This window comes from Cheilinus undulatus, linkage group 14 (assembly GCF_018320785.1).
Source record: "Cheilinus undulatus linkage group 14, ASM1832078v1, whole genome shotgun sequence".
Taxonomy (NCBI): domain Eukaryota; kingdom Metazoa; phylum Chordata; class Actinopteri; order Labriformes; family Labridae; genus Cheilinus; species Cheilinus undulatus.
Window position 1 is genome coordinate 46,476,904 of NC_054878.1, and position 22,834 is coordinate 46,499,737.

At 38.6% G+C, this 22,834-nt stretch overlaps 1 protein-coding gene across 1 annotated transcript in view; it reads right to left on the minus strand.

Annotated features, from left to right (window-relative positions):
- The window catches only part of LOC121521887 (connector enhancer of kinase suppressor of ras 3-like), a 65,563-nt gene extending 42,729 nt beyond the window's left edge, over positions 1-22,834 (minus strand). Inside the window, exon 1 of the mRNA XM_041806081.1 lies at positions 22,612-22,834. Coding sequence (XP_041662015.1) covers positions 22,612-22,663 — 52 coding nt within the window. The 5' untranslated portion in view covers positions 22,664-22,834. The remainder of the gene's footprint in view (positions 1-22,611) is intronic.

A 22,834-nucleotide genomic window follows, 5' to 3' on the forward strand; every position in this document is an offset into this window, starting at 1 on the left:
GGTAAAGTAGTAAAGGCAGGAGAGTGTGCTAAAATAGCAGAAAGTGCCAAAAAGAGAAGATATTCCTCTAGTAGTCCCACAAGGGAAATTCCTAATTCCAAAACGGGTTAAAAGTGGCACAAAATGTAGCCGAAATAGAATGAAGCAGTGAAGTAGTGAAAAGTGTTAAACATGAGTTCATATTGGTGCTAAATCATAATTATGAGGGCCCATTCTCTGGGATTTTCAGGAGCCCAGCCAACTCTGTGGGCATGCCTGTCTCCTTGTGGTCTACGGCATTATAGATCAGGATAGATCTCACTGGTAATAACTAAAAATGTCCTGAGTTTTAAAATACAAATACAAATACTAATAAATTAATATATTAATCAGAAAAAAATAATGATTTAATTTTTCCTTATTTGAAAGTCCGGCCCCCAGAGACTCTGTCGAGACTAAATCTGGCCCTTGTGCAGATGTACTTGATGACCGCTGCCATATAGTATGACCCCTCTACTCTGCATCTGATTGGCCTTCCATGATATTCTTACCCAACTATCAATGACAGAAACAACCAGAAATAGGCATTAGAAGTGGGTATACTCTTTCTATCTGCATACATTCTGCACTGCACCACTGTTGCTATCCAAGAAAAAACAAACATGGAGAAGAAGCACTCTGAAGCTGAGGTAGGGGGTGATGTTAGAGCAAAACATCAATGAACACGCTCTAAATCTGATTCTACACAAGGACAAAGACAGAGAAAGAGAGAGCACATATCTGTTTAACGTATGCCATAAGAAAACATGAAAATGTCTTATGAATTCTGATCATTTTGATCAATTATTAGACAAAAATGAGGATTTTCAGGCATCAAATGAACGTGTACAGTGAATATTTTCACAGTGTATCTCTATGAGCTCAGTTTCCACAGTTGACTTTAGTCACAGATGTCAGAAAGGTTCATTTCTCCGTCTGTGGGCTTGTCTCATGTTTGCAGACGGCGATGGGCCTCTGCCCTGCTGTCAGTCAGTCAGCTGCTGCTGGGAAACACCAACAGGCAGCAGCAGCAGATCAGGGTGGGAAAGTTTGACCTCTTACTGCCACGATAAAACCACAGCTTCATCTCAAGACACATCACACCCTGTCACTGCTTTAGAAACACTGTTTACACTGTCGGCTAGTGGAAAACTATGGAATATAGATTGGTTTAACATGCGTGTTTTTACCACTATCCTGCTATGATCAATGTTAGTATTTTACCAATGCTTTTGTGTATTATGAAGAAATTTATTAATGCAGCTGTAAAAATACTAATGACTTTCCTCACTAGCAGAAGTATTGGCATAACTCATCATACAGCAATTTAACAGATTTAATTTGCTGTACGTCATACTTGCAGCTTATCAGACACAGGTCTGACCTATCTATAACCACACAGCCACTGTTCTGGTCACAGTTCTGGACTGTCTCCTAAATTCCTGCTCTGACAGTAAAACTCTGAAGTATTTACAGGGAGCGCTGGTGATAAACCGAGTTTCAAACATGTGAGGACGTCTGTAAAGACTTGTCAGTGAAACTCCAGCTGCTCATAAACAGTCCAGTCAATCATTAGACACAAAGATCAAAACAAACATGTCCGACCTGGTTTACAGAGTGATATGACAAGCTCCCTAACCCCCAAACACACAAATCATTCCAACAGGGGCAGAGATTAGTCAAACTGCCCTGCAGAAATCTGGGACAAGAGACAATACAATCAAATATGTTCAAAAATCCTTGGCTGTGCTACTCAACAGCAAAACATTTCTGTAACGACAAGTTCATCTGTTTATTTTTCTCTATTTTTCACATGGCTGAATCATATTACATATCATGTTGATCAGAAATGGATCTTAATTGGTCAATTTTCACTGAAAAAGTAAGGTGTGTAGATCAGACTTAAAGCTTGACATCACTGATCCCTGTGGTTGATACTGATGCCTTTGGCTGAGAGAAGCACCTTGTGTAGTGCAGGGGTTCTCAACCTTTTCAGCCCACGACCCCCAAAATAAAGGTGCCAGAGACCGGGGACCCCCATTGTACCTGAAGGTGGTTGAACACGGCTATGAACATTCCAGAAAACCTGGGGCCTAGCCAAACTGGGGGCCCATGGAGGTCCACAAAGCCATGGTCCATTGTGAAGTTAAGCTGTTAAAACAATATTTTATATTTGACCTGAATAATAACCACTCTTATCATAGAAAAAAATTTATTTATTCATTTAGCTTTCTTTAAATGAAATAATTTTTGTTAAAAACATAATTAAAATGGGTTAGAAGTTGCTCAAATTGGTTAATAATGGCAAAAAATGGTGTAAAAGGTGGTGAAATTGGATTTTTAAAGAACATACAGTGCTTAACACATTTATTAGACCACCCTAACCCTAACCAAAGTAAGGTTTATGCCACAGCTGCCCTAAATTAACAGCATTGGTAATTACCAAAATCATTTTTATGTTTCTGCAATGGTTAATACACCAATATGTAGAAGCTCTTAAACCCAAATGATATTTTTAATGCTAAAATAGAATTATTATTGTTATCCATGAATTTTCAAATTTACTGATTTACAAAAAAACTGAAAAAATAGTAAAGCACATTAATATTTCTTGATTAATATGTCAAATTATAGCTATTTACTGTCATTCCTGAACAGAAAAATGAGTTTTAGTGGTTGAATGTTATGCTTGATTCATTTCTGACTTCTCAGAGAAGCCCAGTGAGCCGGCTCAAATTTGGGTGAATTCAGTTTGAAATTCCTCATTCCTGTTCAAAATGGTAAAACGTGGAGAGCTGACTGAAAATGGAAGAGTCCGCATTAAAGCACTTCATGATGCTGGATGGTCTCTGAGACAAATATGACAAATGGTCTAATACATTTGTTAAGCACTGTATATATCACACATCATACATTGCCAGAAAGCACAGATTCTCAGCTCTCTGTCAGCAACGGAATTTTTTAGACTGAGCAAACCTTTAAGGAGTTACAGTGCTGAGAATCTGTGTAGCAGTCTCGCAATACTTCTGGTGTTTTGCTATGATTTTTTGCTATGAATGCCCACGTCTTGTGGTTGCGAGTACTGTAATGAACCTTATATGTGCATACGCCCACTATTCTCAGCTTTCCAACACCGTTGGAATTTTTCTGATCCGATAAACTTTGACAGAGTTACAGTAATCATACTCCGGACATATAAAACAGCGCTGGCATTGGGTCAGTAGGTAAAGGGTTAAATTTGATCTAAATTGGACAATATTTACTAGAGAGAAACTGAACCAGCTGGCTAAATTACCTACGGTATAGTATTTTATTTTAACCACAGTAAAACAGCCATTATCTGTAGTTGTGTCTGTCTGTAATAAGACTAATACATATGAAGACATCCAAAGTCCTCAGTACCATTCCTCTCATTGTGGAGAAGTCCCAGTTTAATTCCACATGGCCTGTTCATTACAACAAATGGCACGTGTTGGGATGTGGAGGCACAAAGGTGGAGTTTGGCCCCGGCACTCCCCAGCTGGGGGCAACAAAAGGAGCAGTGGCCCCTCCTCCTCCTCCATCACAACAGGACAAGGGTGGAGAGCAGAGAGGAAAAGTGGCAAAAGAGCTCTAAAGCTATTCATAGCTCCAGTGGGCCTCCATAAAACCACCACTATATCACACAGTAACACAGACTCACACCATTCAAAGTGAGCCACAGTGCAGGGGGGTCGTTGAACAAACAGCATTCAGGAGGAAAAAGGATTTCCTTCAGCTCTGTGAGGTTTGGGCTCAGCCTTCTTATGAAATCAAACAAACAGGAATTGTTCACAGAGAGCAGGGCCAGTAAAGACCTACAGTGTTCAGAGACTGTAAAAGATACTCACAAGACACACCATCATGCTGTTCATTTTCTAAAATACACAGATGAAATACTTTATTTCACAGCTGCAGGTTAATTTTTCTTAATGGACATAAATCATGAGAGGTTTGCTGGATTTGAGGCACATCCCTATAACAGTTGAATGTTGGCTCAGTAGACCCCCCATTGGTGGGAAGCTGATGTGAGGTTTCACAGGCGTTACCTCTGATGCTGACGATCTATAGGTGTGACCTCTCCATCACCAAACAAAAGAAGAAACCCATGATAGCCTCGAGGTTAGCACAAGAGCTTTCCCGCTAATTTCTTAGCTCATGATACTTACCTAGCAAAGGTTACAGCCACGATCACCAGATAGAAATAACCTTAAATGCAAAAAGAAAAGATGCTTCTATTTCTCCTTTATTGTTAATTTTTCTTCGCTTATTTTAGCAGGAGATGATGAGAAGCTCAACCCTGCAGCAGAGGTCACATAAACTGAAGATTCTCAGTCTTTTACAGGGTTTTTTAAAGGATGATGGAAAATTTCAGAGGCTGTGATTTCAACTGACTGGAACAATGAGGAAGACCCTCCATGCAAACACACTGACCTTTTCTATTTTGCATATATAGCCCATCATGGAGGTTAATAAAACTATTTCTCTCATAGCCTGTGGGCTCCATCACTGACTCTGACTCATAGATCAGTGGTTCTCGGTGTGCCTTAGGAATTTCTACAGCCACGGACTAAAATAACCAGTTACAATATCGTTTTAAAACTTATTTCTCATAAAGAATCAAAAAACTGGACAACCACTTAGAAAGCTAAACTTTTTTTCTGTGGTATTTCTGGAATTTTCTAACCCTATATATATATATATATATATATTTGGATAATTTGGTGTAAAAATGCCTAATAAGAGGTGCAAAAAGTTTTGCAGAAGATTGCTTTAATCAACAACTGTGAATAAGGCAGAAATAGCTGAAAGGCAGGCTGGTAAAACATGTTGGAGTGTATTTGTGTGCTTCAGTTGTTCCCAAATGTCGAAGGCTAGGAATGTCTAGGTGTGTGTGGTGAATTTGAATAACCATACATTATTAGTACAACTATACATCAAATGCAGACATGTTTCAGAGGAGATTTACATGAGTACTGAATAATAATAATAATAATAATAATAATACATTTTATTTGTATTGCACTTTACATTTCAGCAATCTCAAAGTGCTACAGAGCAGAAGAGTAATATGATAAAATTATAAAATCAATTAAGAGGAGAACCTATAAAAGAATTTTAGCAAAAAGCTTTAGTAAAAAGATAGGTATTTAGGTCTCTTTTAAAAGCATCTGCAGTTTGTGGTCAGGGAGGGCGTTCCACAGCCTTGGAGCTGCAGAGAAAAAGGCCCGATCACCCATAGTGCGGAGCTTGGTTCTGGGGACTTGGAGGGTGTTTTTGGTTGCGGAACGGAGGGTGCATGAGGAGGTCTGGGGGGTGAGGAGTTCCTTGAGGTATTGGGGGGCATGTCCGTGGATGCACTGATGGGTAAGGAGGGAGACCTTGTACTCGATTCTGTATGGGACAGGGAGCCAGTGAAGAGATTTCAGAATGGGGGTGATGTGTTCATGTTTGCGGACCCTCAGCAGGATCCTGGCAGCACTGTTCTGAATATACTGTAATCTCTGGATGCTCTTGCCAGAGATCCCAATGAGGAGTGCATTACAGTAGTCTAGCCTACTGAGATGGTGTGCCTTGAGAAATAAACTTTGAAAGTCACTGAGTGATGAGCACGCTGCACAAACTGTAAACACATTCTCATAAACAGTGGCTTTAATTTTAGATTGAAGAGGTAGCTAGTTTGTTTTTAGGAACCATTTCAAGCACATCTGTGAGCAGCTGTGATCAGAATCATGGTCACATAGAATCTGAGCCATGAAGCTGTTATTCCTGGCAAATACTGTTCTTATTACACGCAGTTTACCTTACAATAAGACTGACAGCCTTAATAAAGTCTGATGTATTACTTTATCATTATTATTATTAACATAGGCATTAAATCAGTCCATCAACATGATTGCCAAACTGAGTAGTGTTTTCTTGTTGCATCATTATAATTTATTAAATTGAAAGCGTTACTCATGAGTCTAAACATTAGACTAGAGTGGACCAAAGTTATGCGTGTGCAGTCATCTTTTGCTGCTAAAGCATGCAGGAATGATCAGGTCTCCAGCGGAGCACGCAAAAACACTCACAACCCTTTAGTTGAGCTTCTAAACAACTTGTGAATCAGCTATTGTCTTTAAACTACATCTGGATGTGAAATTATGAATAATAAATAACATATTAAATGGCACAATTCACATTTGCTTGCTTAAAGACTAGACTGCCCTCCGCTGTCCCTGCATTAAAAAATGCGTGAGAAGTAAACCCTGTACTGCTGATCATCTTTTCTCTCCACGCCATTAAAAAGTGAATAACGGGGGTGCCAGTAGTCGAGTGGTTAAGGCGCACCATGTACACGGGCAGCCCAGGTTCAGATCTGGCATGAGGCCCTTTGCATGTCTCTCCCCAACTCCCATCCCTGTTTCCGAGTCTATCCACTGTCCTCCTCTATCCAATAAAGCACTGCTCATAAACTGGCAGCCCAAAGCTTCCTGTCTGGCCCCAAGAAGACCATTACATTCAGAAAAGCGGGAAAAGAAAATGTTGTGGTTTTAAGAGTATCTCTTGGCTTTAAATGTCTGCAGCTGTTAAATCCACATCAAAAACAATTAATATTCAAGCAGTTTTAGAATGACTTCACATTTGATCTATTTTTACAGAAATTCACTTGTAAATATTTAAAAAATGTGTTAAAACTGGAAAAAAATGGACGGATAAAGTGGTGAAAAGGGGTTATAGAGTGGCAAAAATGGGTGGTAAGCATCCAGATGGGCTGTGGAGTGGCACAAAGGGACATAAACTTGCAGGAAATGTGGTGAAAAAAGGTTAAAATGTGGCAAACCATCAGTGTAAAAGGAAAAGGGGTCAAAAGATATTTAGAACATGGGTTGAAAGTGGCAAAAATGGTGTAAAAAAGTCATGAAAAGTGGCAAAAATAGACAAAAAGGGGCAAAAATGGAAAAAGGAGGGATAAGACAGGTAAGAAAAGAGGTTTAAAGGAGTCAAAGAATGGCAAAATATCAGGTTAAAGAGGCAAAAAAGGACGAAAAGTATAAAAATGGGTTAAAAGAGGCAAAATGGTGCAAAAATAGCCACTGGTAAAGTAGTGAAAAGGCAGGAAAGTGGGTTAAAATAGCAGAAAGTGCCAAAAAGATAAGATATTCCTTTATTAGTCCTTTATTAAGGGAAAATTCCAAATTCCAAAATGGGTTAAAAATGGCACAAAATGTAGCCAGAATAGAAAGAAGCAGTGAAGTAGAGAAAAGTGTTAAACATGAGTTCATATTGGTGCTAAACTATAATTATGAGGGCCCATTCTCTGTGGTCTACGGCATTATAGATCGGGACAGATCTCACTGGTAATGCCTAAAAATGTCCTGAGTTTTAACAGAAAATACAAATATTAATAAAATAATATGTTAATAAGAACAAAATATTGATTTAATTTGTCTTTATTTGGAAGTCCGGCCCCCAGAGACTCTGTCAAGACTAAATCTGGCCCTTGTGCAAATGTACTTGATGACCCCCGCAATAAAGGCACAAAAATACCCAAAAACAAATCTTAAAAAAAAAAAAGTGAATAACCTCAATGTGTTTTAACACTGTACTGCTATTTTTTTGTGATTATTCCTTATTATATTTAAACTATTAAAGGAGGAAAATTAAAATGACATATTGTAAATTGGTATTACAGAGTTTTTACAACCCTGCTGGTCAAAGCGATGCAAAAAGTCTAGCCACCTGTATTTTAGAACAATTTTAACCCATCTTTGGCGTTGAGACGTTGCTGCCATATTAGCCTTTGCTTCTAACATTAAAAAACTCAGCATGTTATCAGGTGTTCTAGCTTCGGTAAAAAGATAGACGACCAGGTCTTTTGTAGTGAAAATTGATTCTACAGATTCTAACTAGCCTAATAGTGAAGAAGTGGTGTTACAATGTTTTTTCTTACCATAAATTAAAAAACAGACAGCGAAGAGGAATTCATTCATCAGTTTAAGAGTCAGTTTTGGATCTGCTGTTGGCACTAAATGAAAAGATGATCACTAAATTCAAAAACATTCACCTGATATTGATAATGACCGCCTGTGTTAACTTTAACATCCATTTTAAAATGATCAAATGCTGTTGCTTCACTAGTTTGCCCTGTCATAAAGACCGGTCCTGAAGGTTTTAATCTTTAGTACTCTTACGCCTGTGCTGAGCTGGATCGATTAGTGCTGACGTAGGCAGAACAAGTGCTCCAGTCTGTTATAATAGGATTCATTAATGACGCTTTAAATGAATCAGGATGATGTAACAGTAGTGCTGCTCAGTTCAGAGTCATTACCAGTTCATTTCACCACTGCAGGAACGTGTCCTCAGCTCTGTACTAGTGCAGCTCAGTAGTTCAAACTTAACATGGGCTTAAAAAGACAATGCAGTCACATTTCATTCAGATATCTCTCATAAAGCAGAGACAGACTGCATTATATCCTAAACTAGCTAGTTATTAAATTATTGAAAAAATGTCTCATTCAGCAAATCAATAATCTAATCAGCCCATCTTAAGGTGAACTGTCATGTGAACTTGGTTCTGGACCCTCTGCTGAACAGCTGCAGTGTTGCTCACATGGAGGGAAAGGCAGGAAGAGGCGCTCAGTGAAGACAATCTGGAAGCTTCCTCTGATTCAGCGCGCTCCCTCAGTGAACTCAGTTTCACTGATAACAATAAACACTGGGTGGAAGACCAACGGCATGAAAACGAAGAAAGAACACCACTGGGACATTTTGATCAAAATCACCATCAGTCCTAATGTCCGTCACAAAGCAGGGATTTTCCTGGTTTACACAGAGTTAAAGCTCCATTACTTAGACTTTTTATCATGTTGTAAATAAAAAAAAAAAATTCACTGCATACTCCATCAGAATTTAAGATGGTTCAACTTCTTTCTTGTGAGGTGAATTTTCCTGCTTGCTTCCTCACATCAGCTCCACGAGTTAGACAAAAGCTTATCTGTGCATTTAGATACAAACTCAAGACCTACCTTTATAGCCTGGCTTTGAAGTAAAATCTAGTTTATCATCTTAATTTTGTCTATGCTTTAGGTTTTATCTCACTTTATCTTACTTTTAGGATTGCCTTTTAGCAGTTTATCCTCTTAACGTAACTTTACCAAGCTCTCTTTTAGTTTTTTTTACTTATTCTATACAGTTTTATTGAGCTATATTTTGTTTTTTATTCTTATTTTAGTATCCTCTCATTCTGTTTTTATTTTATTTACCGTCACTTTGTTTTAAGATTTTAACCTAACCTCCAGTGTTTCCTCATTCTGAGTTTTAACATGGCGTTTCCTCGGTACGCACATTCCTGTTTGAAAGGAATTCATTATTTATGGCGTAGTTGCCAATGCCGTATTTGGACTACAGATTGGAGAAGAGGGTGGGGGAACAGGGTGGGATGGGGGGTAGTGGGTAAGGGATTGGGGGGGTGAACTCATGTATTTGTCTTTTAATTTACTGTTGTGTGTAAACCACTTTGTGCTACATTTCAATGTATGAAAAGTTCTATACAAATAAAGTTTGATTGATTTATTGATTGATTGATTGAGATACCTATTCAGCTGAGGTAGGTATATCTGGCACAACCTCACCAAGTTCCAAGGTGTATGGAGGATGAATAAAGTCTTGAAGGAAACAGGAAGCTCCAACTAGAAGAACTTTACTAGATCACTGAAGGTGTTCTCTGAACTACAAGAGTTTCTGGAGCTTTCTGTTTCCTTCAGATACTTCTTTGAAAACATTACAACCTGCATGCTGCACCATAACACAAAGATAGCATACGCAGACTTTCTGTGGCTAAACTGGCTCAACAAAGCTTGGAGATCCAGTTGGCTGTACATCGTAATTTCCAGCCAACTCTGTAACAGTTGTGGTGGAATGTCAGCTCACACTGTACAACCGAAATGTTTATGATGCATGACAACACATGATTTATATGCTCACTCTACAGCTTGGACTGTGACAAAGTACAACGACGTTTCCTTTGAAAAGTCTCATACACAGAGGATGAAGTAGTAGTGTCTCTGTTTCCAGCTTTAAATAGCTACAAACAGGGAAATGACCACTCTGACCCTCTGTCTTCCTCTCATACATGTAAACAGCATCACAAGCAAACACAACTAGCAGCTGACTACAAACAAATATTCAGCTTCAACTGGAGCTCTACAGGTTGGAATATTCTCCTGCTTGTTTGTTTCCTTTATTATTGCAGGGAATGGGGCACATCAGAACATCATTCCTGCTGTTTCATAGTGATATAAGATGCTGTCTGACAGTTTATAAAGAAAAAATGCTGCATAGTTGAGGATTCTGCTCATGGTTCTGCTCTCACCGTGTCTGTGCAGTTGTATAATCAAAATATCGAAGCCCAGTGTATGCCTAGCTTTAGAGGTGTCAGGTATCATAAAGCCGGTTATGAACTTCCTATACGTCAGGCTGTGTGCATGCTCAAAAGTTGAATGTATGAAATTTACAGAGCTGTAAAGTTGACCATGTTTTTAATGTCTGACATACAACCAGTTAGCTGCTTGCTAACATGTTAGCACAGTCAACTGGAAGAAGATCCAATAGAAGCTAAGCTGAGCTGCATATGAGCTGCTGTTGGATGTGACACAGAGACACAGGAGGATTATAATTTATATTTTTTACACTGGCAGTAAAGATGGAGCGTGCGTATTGTTAAGGTGAAAACCTTCACTGTAACGCCCTGTGATAACACAATCATGGGTCCATGAGTGTGACGCCACAGAGAAACAGCCCCTGAGTGACTAAAGGGAATTAAAAATGCTAATTATTTACTAATTCTACATTCAAACTCTCAAATTGTGATCCTGTGCTATGAAGTTTTAGCACCTAAGTCCTTTCGGTCCCAATGCTACACAGCACACAATGCTTCTGTTTACACATCAGTATCCGTTTGTCCCTGTCCAGTTTCAACACTATAATACTCACATGCACATGTCACTAATCCCAGTCTATGAAGAATGGGTTGTCCTGTTTGGTGTGGAAAATTAGACTCAGCCTGCTCAGAGTTCTGACCTCAATCCCATCCAACACCTACAGGATGAACTTAAGCACTGACTAGGAGCTGGACCTGATCCCTTAACACCAGAACAGTACTGATACTCATGTGGTTTATATGGAACTTGAAGAATCAAAAGGAGCAACACAAGAAAACGAGTAATACTCAATGGTGCAGGCTGTGGTGATGCAGCTCTCAGCTGACAGCAGGTCCCCTCCCTCTAAACAAACATCCACCTTCAAGCTCTGGATTCAATGGGAAACCTCATCACGTGAGCCCCCTTATCGGAGCAGAGCCACAGAGTTTCTGTTATCACAGTTCTCAGGATCAAGTGTTGCTGCTCTGGATTCTTTTCAGCTGAGGAGTTAAAACAGCACACCTGTGAAGGTCCTGACGCCGACAGGTGCAGACAGGAGAGGAGGCACTGTTGCTATTTATTCAATACAAAACAAGCATCCTCAATGTCAGATAAGGGATATATACAGCTGTATGGGCCTAATAACAGCCAAAGGAATGCAAAACTGGGGATGCCCCCAAAAAATCCCAAACTATAATAACCTTGTCAAACACATGCATACACTCCAATCACTGTGTGAGAGAGGGAGAGGACAACAGCGGCTGATAACTGAATGGATAGGCAGGGTGAATGCTCTTTTTCAGCTGTAGAAGCAACGATAAATGTCCTGACTCCATGCTTGCCGTCTTTGTTAACAAGTTAAAACAGTGGGGTTGGCTCAGGAGTTAGTTTTGGTGCTGTTGCAGACAAATCAGTCACCCTTTGCTTCCTATCTTTTATCAAGACTCTGCAGCAGAAGGTAAACACTTACCTGCAGCGTTGAGGGTAAACGCTCATGAGTTTATTATTAATTTGGGACACGGCATTGTTGCATCGGCCCCCCCATCATAAGGATATGTTTTGTTTACGTGGTCATTGATTTGCCTGAGCGAATATTGCCAACATGTAGTGAGATGGCTCACCTCTCATCAATCTCCACACAGGAAAATAATGCTATGTGCAAGTTCAGCATGAAAACACCAATCCAATGAAACATCCTCAATTAAATTTGTCTCAGAATTTTGTCAACAACGTTGTTGGTTCATTGCATCAGTAGCTGGGTTTCCATTACAGTTTTTTGCAAAATAAAAGAGATATTCCTTAAATTTCAATTAAGTATAATTGCATTTTGAATGTGTTTCCATTGAGGGGAGTTTTGGGCATAGGCCTTGCAATTCTCATAAAATCTCGTGTGAACCCGCTGCAGGGAAGCTTGACGCTAAAAACCTGTTGCATGTTGGTAGGGTTTTGGTTACATCTACGGTGGTTGCCTTGATAATTTTGAACAAAAGACGAAGGCAACGGATGATTGTTCAGAGTTAAAGTACGTATGTATGGCAAAAGCCACGCATAAGGGTAGAAGTATGATGTTAAGAAAAGTCTTGTCTATTCTTCTGTCCACGCGTACCGCGCCATGTTGGCTTGGAGTGACTGATCACGTGACACCGTACATCACATCCCGTGACTTGTAAATGCAGAAAAAGTGTTTCCATTGCACTTTTGCAATATATTTCTATATCGAAACACCTGAAAAAAACTCCTCATGAAAGCGTAAAAACTTTTTAGCTATATTTTAGGGATTTTTTCAAAATTCAGGTGTTTCCATTACCAGTTTTTTATTGCGCTATTTCAATTTTGCGCATTTCCAAGTGTAATTGAAATCCAGCTACTGTTAATGTTGGCAGTAATTTTTAATTTTAGTCTTTAAATGAAAAGCATTTTAGTTTTAGTCACATTTTAGTCATTTCTATCCTTTTTAGTGTTAGGCGACAAAAACTCAAACACATTTTAGTCTAGTTTTAGTCCGTAAAAGTCCTCACATTTTAGTCTTTACTTTTAGTCCAAGCATTTATTCTCTTGCCTAAATCTGGTACCAAATCATGGTAGTGTGTTCTCTGCCAAACCTGGGGTCCCTGCTTTCTACAGGTGAGAGGCAGAATAGATACAGATGGATTGTTTTTGACAGATTTACCCACAGTGGAGAAATATCACAGATTTAGAATGTCAAATTTAGAAGGTCAAATAACTTTCTTTAAATTCAACCCACAATCTGAGAAGACAGAACAATCAAAAACACAACTGAGAAGCTTTGAGCTGGAAGATTCCACATATAAATGGCTTTATATGCATGCAGTATTAGTGTTAGTGAAGGTGAGATGTCCCCTTATGTGTCTGTCTCTACACACTAACCATTCTGTCGTCATTTACAGGGAGATGTGAGACTGCACCTGCCAGACCAGCAGAGAAGTATGCAGATTTGTCTGAACACGCTGAGCTCACATGTTTTCACCTCTGAGCTACAGCTGTGTGATCAGTTTGTGACTGAAGCCTGGGGCAGACTTTCATCATCTGAGTTTAAAAAAAACCTGCAGAAACAACCTCAGTCATAATGAGAGACATCATGGACTGTTTAAGATCAGAAACTTTTCTACATGTAGGGGTTTAAACACAATGAAAACTGTTCACTGTCATACTGAAACTGTGGCACGCCTTCAACGTTTTCTAATCATCACCTGGGTTTTTTAACCAAACATAACATGGTAAATGTATGGAACCTGCATCTAGCGGTACCCCGGGGGCCTCTCAGTACCTTAAGGCTGGCTATAAACTAGAGGATTTTATGCCAGCTTTGGGTCAGATTTACCTGACTGGTTCACCTACCCATGGGTTACATTTAACATCCATCTGCCCATACTGTGTGTTTGGGAAGGGCAAAACCCCTCCAAATCTCTCAGTAGGTGATTGGATGAACATTCTGTCAGTCGCATTCCTTCTGGCCCAATCAGAGCAAGAAAAAAAATGACTGAGTAGGCGTTTGATTTTTGATATTCCAGACTGGGCTGCCTCTGGCAGAATACCACGTCTTTAACCAAAAGTTTGTATAAGCTGCACCAATACCGTCTCCTCAGCCAGGATTTTACCCAGATCCTCTTTTTGATTCATTTATATCACCGTAAAACTGAACACACACCAGGACAGCAAGCTAATCATGTTGACTGTCCTCCATATCTCTTTAGTTTTTGCAGTCATGTTTGATCATACAGGCTCCATTGGCTAATGATCTGGCTGAATTATCTCGTACATTTGGAGGCTCCGTTAAATCTTTCTTATGTGTCGTCCCCCACATTTTAAAAATTGGTTAAAGTTTGAAAATCATCTAGTGCAGTGTTACTCAACCAAAGAGCTAAATAGTTAAAAAATACCTTTGCAAGAGCAATACCTTTGCAATCTAAGTGCTGAAAAGTCGCAAAAACGACTTGAAGTAGCAATAAAAATGAGTTAAAGATGGCAAAAATGGTAAAAAAGCAGCAAAAATGTATGAAAAGTGGTGAAATGGGGAGAAAAAGGGGAAAGGGTCAGAAAGTAGCAAAAAATGGGTGAGAAGTGACAAAAAAATGAGTTACAGGTGGCAAAAAAATAAGTGAAAAGTGACTAAAACTGTTAAAAAGCAGTCAGTACAAGTGGTGTATATGAAACAAGTGGTATTTAATGACAAAAGGATGCTTAAATGGGCAAAATATGAAGAAAAGGGGCAAAAATTGGATAAAAGTGGCTAAAAGAAGTGGCAAAAATAGGCAAAAAATAGGAAAATAGTAGTATTAAATGGCAAATGGTAGATTAAATGGGCAAAAAGTGGTGGAAAAGGGTGAAATGGGGAGAAATGGCTAAAAGAAAAGGAAAAAATGGGGGAAAAGGAAACAATTGGTTTTCAATGGCAAAAAGTAGCTTAAACGGGTGAAAAGTGGCAAAAAGTTGAAAAAAATGGGGAAAAGTGGCAAAAAGAAGTGGCAAAAATGGGCAAAAAGTAGGTAAAAGTGGTATTTAATGACAAAAGGTAGCTTAAATGGATGAAAGTGGCAAAAAATGGTAAAAAAGGGGCAAAAATGTTTCCTTTATTTAAGGTTTTCTGGGGGAATAATATTTAAAATGAAGGCATTAAAGAGCCACATGTTGTGCATCACTGATCTAGTGTGAGGCAGGCATAATAGACACTGAACAGTCACTATAATGTGTGTCAAACAGCAGCTGTTTAGCACTAAACCTCCTCTATGATGTTATAAAATCAGAAGAATAAGTGTAGGGTTGGTACCTGAATTATCAAAATCAGAGTTGTCCTGATTCAGATACTACAATCAAAAATAAGTCTGATACTTCTGAAAATGTGGGTATTTGTATCTGTGAGTACACAATGCTTACGCGCCGATCCAATACCAGCATATCATATTAGACAAAAAGTGGCACAAGTTATTAAAAGTTAAAGAACTTTTTAACCATAAACCATAGCCTATTTTTTTTTTTTTTTTTTTTTGCCCTCTTGAAGCTATCCATTGCACTGTTCCTTCAAGCTATCCATGCCTTCTTGGCCCTTACAGAAGCGTTTCTATAGTGGGCCTGGGGCTTGGGTGACTTTATGGGACTTTAAATATTAAATTCACACTTGTAGATCTGATATTGAATGTCATTTAATTCATTTTTTAACCACTTTTAACCATTTATTGCCACAAGCTTGAATGCTTAAAGGTATATTGTTTTCCCAGAATGCTTTGTGACGGTCTGTCAACCAATGACAGGGTGTCCCATCATCACATCATGCTTAAAGGTGCAGATCATTGTGGAGACAGCTTGAATAGTGCATAATGGAGAGAAAGTAAAGAGAGATGTGGTCCTCAGTGTCATTGTTATTTTAATATTTAGCAGTTACACTCACAATAATTAGCAGGAAAAACAACTGTAAGTGTCGCAGAGAGGTTGCACATTACCATTGTATTTGCTGGGTCATGTTCTGAGTTCCCTGCAGTGCTAAAATAACGTGCCACTTTTGCACAGCACAGTATGTACAGAAAGTTTACACCAGTATCGGCTCATACTCTACGTTCTGGTGTCGGTTTTGGGGAGGAAAAAAGTACTGGAACATTTTCAAAAAGATTCAGTACAATATATGTAAAATAAAACACTGATACCCATTTTGATACAACAGTGAAAACAGTCCTTGGCAATGTGGTAACTTCCTCTCAAATCTCTTTTTCTAATTGCTAAAATTGCAGGAAAACTCCAGTAAAGTGTGTCATCAATGGTTAGTGCTCAAAATAATGTAAACTGTATTATTTAAAGGTGTGGTCTTGATAAATATTAAAGTATTAAAAATGTTGATAACCTCTTTGCTCCATAAAGAGCTCATATGAATCTGTCCCATAACCTTTAATAACCTGAGTATCCTGATTTATTCACATGCCTTCATCAACCTGACACAGGAAACGTCTCTTCTTCACTGTCAAACGTGTTTTTCAGTTTACATTACAGCCGCTAAACCTGGAAACGTTGACCCATATTCCATTGAAGGAATTCCCTGACTATCCCTAACACTCTGATATTCACGGATTAAGAGTTTGTGGTCAGCTGGAGCGGCTCAGTCAGTGTGGGAACAAACTTAGAGCTAACAGAGAGATTTTTACTAAACCACATATAAAGAAAACCCTGTATCTTCAGAGGTTCAATGTTAGTATACACACAATAACACACAATACAAACAAACAGCACACACACCCTCAGCCTGCAGCTGAAGGCAGATATCTGCTAAACACTACAACAGAATCCAGGTCAGGGACTGATTTAGATTCAGAGATCTCGGCAAACTGAAGTCTGTTCATTACTTACATATTTGATCACATTTATTTGGATCCAAACACAGGAAAAAAACTAGGGATGCACCCAGATGAAAATTCTTGGCCGAAACCGAAAATGAGGAAACCAAGGCCAAAAACCAAAAACCAAAAACCAAACACCGAAAGAAATTATTATGGCAATTATTAGTACCATTGCATGTGTGGCTATGACTGTGTACTAACCTCACTAAAATCAACTGCATAAATTAATATTAATGCTTCAAAGAATAAATCAATTACAAAATTATGTAAATATTTACATAATGAAATTTCAACAATGCACAATAAAAGATAAAATAAAACACAAAATAAAATGTTTAACTTGACCCCACTCATGTACTCATTCTATACTATAACCACCACAATCTGAGATTAAACTACGGCTGGACAATTTTGAAAAAATATCTAACTGTGATGAGTTTGACTCATTTTGCAAACTGGATATGAACTGTTGTATTAAAGGGAATGGTCATTTTAATATCATTCTAATAGATATAGCATAAGAAAAACATGCAAAAACAAAGAAAATAGGATTTTTTTGTACACTATTTTAAAAAATATGGCACTAGAATGATTGCATGATGTAATACAAAATGTCTCTGCTGCAAAAACATTTTAAACTGGTATTTTGACACAAATTACAGGTTAAAGAAACATTGCACCTTCTGTGATTTGAAACTGCAGCAGGCCATTTTGCGATTTAATCTTATTTGCGATTATTTTCCCAGCCCTAATCAGAGCGCTACCAGAGTTCCTCCTATTGCTTCCAGTTGGACAAAGTTGGTAAAGCATCAGTTCTGTTGGATCAGTGTGGGTTAATATTTTACTGAAACCTGTCCACAGCTGACGCATTATCACTTACTGTTCTGAAAAAAATCTTCTAATATATCAGCATGATTACATTATTAGTGGGGATGCTGACTAAGCATTACTATTCTACTATCAAACTCTTCAGCTTCTTGTGCTCTTTTCAGCTATTTTTAAACTTTTTATACTTTTTATACTTTTTCAGCTATTTTGCTTTCAAAATTCTATATTTTAAGAAATGATTTCACATTCTTCACAAATCAGGTATTACACTCTTCAGCTTTTATGCTATTTTCAGCTATTTTCATGCTATTTTAAGCTATTTCTATGCTTTTTCAGCTACTGAATGCCATTTCAGCTACTTTTAGGCTATTATCAGCTAATTTTATGCTATTTTCAGCTATTTTAAGGCTACTTTCAGCTATTCTTCAGCTATTTTCAGCTTTTTGAGGCTACTTTCAGCTATTTTTATCCTTTTTAGCTACTTTCATGCTATTTTAATGCTATTTTCAGCTATTTTTGTACTTTTTGACTATTTTCAGCAGTTCTTCCACAACTCAGCTTTCAGCATCCCCACACCATTTCAGCTGAAATTGCAATTTTAATCTAGTCTATTTTTAAAAAGAGATGAACAGTTAATAAAAATATTATAGAAATAACAATATGGATTTAGAAAAAAAGGTTTATAGATTCAGAACTTTGTCAGGAATTAAAGGGCTTGGAGAATAGAGTGGAAGACTTTAAGTTGAAAACACTGAAAGACTTTAACGATGGTTTGAGTTGATGTTAGCATGAAGTATAAACAGAGATTTAAAAGGAGTGAAAGTCAAGGCAAAATGAGGACGAATATTACTGCAAAGTGACAGCTGACCAAAGAAATGGCTGAAGGTTGGCACAGATCAGAGAAGTGATGGTTTGGTTTTTATTTGTCAGTGACAGAGCTTAATGAAGCCGTCCAGGTCATGTGACTGACCCTGTTTGTCGTCGTCTTTTCATGCAGAACAAAAGTGGGATCATGTCGTTGTGGTTAAATAACACCGCCTCCACAGTGAAGAGTCACAGTGACCCTCTGACCCTCCAAACTTCAGGAGGCCATCGTCAGTGAAGAGGAGGGATTGTCTGAGTCTTTATGAGCCGCCATCGACATGCCACTCCGCATTGTCCCTCTGTTCAATGACGTGTGTGCTGGTATGTGTGTTTGTGTTTGAGCTGTCTGAGGACAAACTGGGCTAAATGGACTCTCACTTTCTCACATCAGTAAATTCAAGTCATGGAAAAGTCCCTCAGAAAGGAGCGCCGAGTGTCAGAGCTGCACAATGAAGCTGTGGGTTAGTTACAGCGTTCAGGGTCAATAAAACATAAGCTCTATTCTGAAGGAGCAACTGCACATAAAGAAGCAGAAAATAAAACCAAAAACATCAGTAAACAAAGAGGTACAGCAGCCAACATCTCTGACATGGCTGGCCACCAAGGGAGAGCCCCATACGATGGCTGTTAGGGTAAGTCCGATATCATGATGACTAGCCCCGATATATATTTAGATATAGATATAGATATAGATATAGATATAGATTTTTGTCAGCAGGGCAGTGCTGCCGTTTGTTTTCTTTCTCACAAGACTACACATTCTGAAACAGCAGGTGGCACCGCAGCACACGACCCACTGTTAAGCACCAGAGAGGAAGAGGAAGCAGACCCTGTGCTAAAATGCTAACAACACAGTGGCGTTACTCAGTGTTTACGGGGAGGACAACACGACCGTGTGTAGAATTTGCCCTGCAAAGGTCGCAAAGAGTAGAAAGAAGTCCTCAACGGATCTTAGAAATCACTTTAGAGTCATCATCCTTACGACATTAAAACGAAGCAGCAGCAGCCACTAGCCTCAGCCGCGGGCATTAGGACCGAGCCAATGGCTAATACCAGGCAGAGCGCTGATCGTAAGCAGGCATTGAAAACTGTAGAAAGCTTGCCAGAGCCAAAAGGCGCAACGTTATAATAACAAAATCAGTCTGGCAGTCTCCTGATCCAGCGCTACTTTCACAGACGTGTACCTGCCTGCTCTGTTTGATGTGGTTTCATTCAGTCTGATCCACGTTAGGAACTGAAGTTTAGACACAGACCACGGTGGACTTTACATTCTTAACCTCTCTCTGATATGACTTATGTCAGTGCATACTTTTAATATTTATGTAAAACATCAGCTCGCTTTAATTCCGGCTTAAGCAAAAAAAAAAAAAAAAACAGGCCCCCAAATACCTCCATTTGTTCAGCGTAACAGCCTGTTATCATTCGGTTTTCTGGGGGACAACCGTCTGTCAGTTTGTGTATGCTGTACTTGGTTCACAAATGTTTAACTAAAAAAGTGAACTATAATAACAGTTATAAAGTCAGGATAGTTCTTTGTTTTTTGAAAGACATGAGTGACATTAGTTAAAATTAGTTAGAAGTATCTTTGCTCACTACATATTAACCCCTTCTTACCCCCAGATGTGCATAAACACATCAAATAAACGTCTTTCGTTGAATCAACAATTGAAAAAAATATATCAGTCATCGGCCATCAGGAGTAGGAAATTATCGGTTATCGGTTCAAAAAAAATACTTATAGCGCATCATTATTATTTTTCTATAACCATCTATTTCAGTCTAGCCTATCGATTCTGATTCTGAAAAGGCAATATTGGCAAATACCGATGTTAAACTGATGAATCTAGACATCCCTACTCAGAAGCATTCAGCGGTTTTCACCCCAGAGAACTGAAACTCTGCAAACAAAGCAAACCTTTTATCTTGACTTGTCCCTTGACACGCTGCACAATTTATGATCAGCTTTTCCTTATGATAAAAAATACTGCAACTTCATAACCTGGATGTTTTCCAGGTCATTGTTTCCTTCAAAACAAAGGACTGGAACACATCCAGTTTGGCAGTTTAGTTCTAGGTTTTCTGTTCCAGGATAAACAGTTTTTAAGTGCCAAAGTAAGGTGTTTTTTTCTGGTTTCAAGCTTTCACTGTTACTCCTAGAGAGTAGTCTGAGTGTGATGAAGAATGTAGAACTTTTAATTGTTAACATGTAAATACAAACACACACAAACCCTCCTCCTCATGCTGCTCCTTGTCTAATCCTCTTTGAAATTAAAACCAGCTCTTTATCACTTGGATCACAAGCCTGGTTGTCACTTTATGGCTGATCTTATAACTGGTCTGGCCTGTTTACTGCTTAATGAAATACTACAACGAGCATATGAAAACATGGCTCATGCAATACCAAACCAGCTGCTACTCAACCACCGAGTGTGTATCTATCAGTGCAGAGGACAGGAAATATGATAAAGAAGGTAAACAAGGTGACAACCTGCAGCCAGCACATATGACACAACCGATAAATATGAACATAATCACAGAGGGAGCGTGTGCAATGCTGCATGCATCAGACTGTCAAACTATGGTTCTTTATGTGTGCAGACTGATATCAAAATATGTGTCAGTTATTCCAGCTACAACCTCAAATCCAAGTGTAAAGGCTGAGATTAAAAAACAATAAAATGGGCAAAAATCAGAAATAAAGAAGGGGAAAATGGGCAAAAATCAGAATTAAGGTGGAAAAAATGGGCAAAAATCAGAAAAAAATGGGAAAAATGGGCAAAAATTGGAGAAAAAAAAAAGATGAGAAAGAGGCAAAAACCAGAAAAAAAGATGGCAAAAATGGCTAAAAATCAGAAAAAAGTTGGGAAAATGGGCAAAAATCAGAAAACAATCATAAAAACGGGCAAAAATCAGATAAAGGTGGGAAAATGAGCAAAAATCTGGAGAAAAGGTGGAAAAATGGGCAAAAATCTGAAAAAAGGTGAGGGAAATCGGCAAAAGTCATATTTAATTGCAAAAGGCAGCTTAAATGGGCAAGAAGTTGCAAAAATATGCAAAAAGGGGCAAACACCTTGAGAAAAGTGGTTAAAAAAAAAGGCCAGAAAGTTTCAAAATGGGTGAAATGTGGTTTAAAAAAGCGTTACAGGTGGCAAAAATGGTCCAAAAGTGGCAAAACAAAGGCAAAAAAATAAGGGAAACATGGCAAAAATGGGCAAAAATCAGCAAAAAGACAGGAAATAGGTGGCATTTGATTGCAAAAGGCAGCTTAAAGGGGCGAAAAGTGGCCAAAAAAATGGGCAAAAATTGCTAAAAGCAGGATAAAAGTTTCAAAAAGAAGTGGCAAAAATGAGAATAATGTTTCAAATTAAGACATAAAAGAGCCACACATTGAGTATCACCGGACTAGAGTATGTTTTCCTGCATCTTTTACTTATTCCAAATAAAAAATGACTTTAATTCAGATCAGGGACACCAGTCTAGTTTAAATTATTTTTGAAATTACCTATTTTGTAAACTGGTGCTCATTTAGGCTGCAATGTCTGAAAGTTTTCACTGGTACCCAACGAAAAGCTACTTTATAAATCAAATTATTAAACCTAAATTCAAAGAAGGGTAAAGCATAAATGTTTGGACTTTTTCTCATACTCATTTCTGATAGTTCGTGGTATGAAGTGGATATGACCCCAAAATTGTAGATCCTGCTAAAATTCATGATGAAAATGGACCAAAAACGAGACCCAACAGTGGACACCAATCAGTTTAGTTAATCCCATTGTCTATGTGTCAACCCCAACGAACCCTCAACCAGTCAAAACGTCAATAAAACACAGATATAAACTACAGAGTCAGCACCACGGGTGAAAATTCAAAGATACCAACCTTTAGCTAAAATGCCTTTATCTAAACATCAGATAAGCGGTTAATTTCAGTTGTTTTAAGCTAGTTGTAGCTTTTTAGACCCATTTCTCTGATGAACTGATGAATGACAGAAGGTCGTAGCAACTTAAGCTAGAAAAAACGGCAGTTTATTAATGTAGCGAATAAGCGGCCATTTATTTCAAACGCTAACCGTTAACTTTTATCACCGGACCGTTAGCTTCCCCAAATAGAGATCAGATAACGTCAGTCCGTCTTACCTCTCATCCACTCCGCCACCTGTTGAGTGGTCCACTTACTGACAGCCTCCATTTCTCCACAGAAACGTCTTAATTTCTGGTCCACTTCTCCAAACAAAGCTCGAGTTAAAGTCTTTTAAACGGACATGTTTGTTGAATTCCGTTCGACCGCAGGTACAGAGGTCTCCAACGGTCCTCCGCTCCCTCCGCGCCTCACTGACAGAGCCCTGCTCTCGAGCTCGTG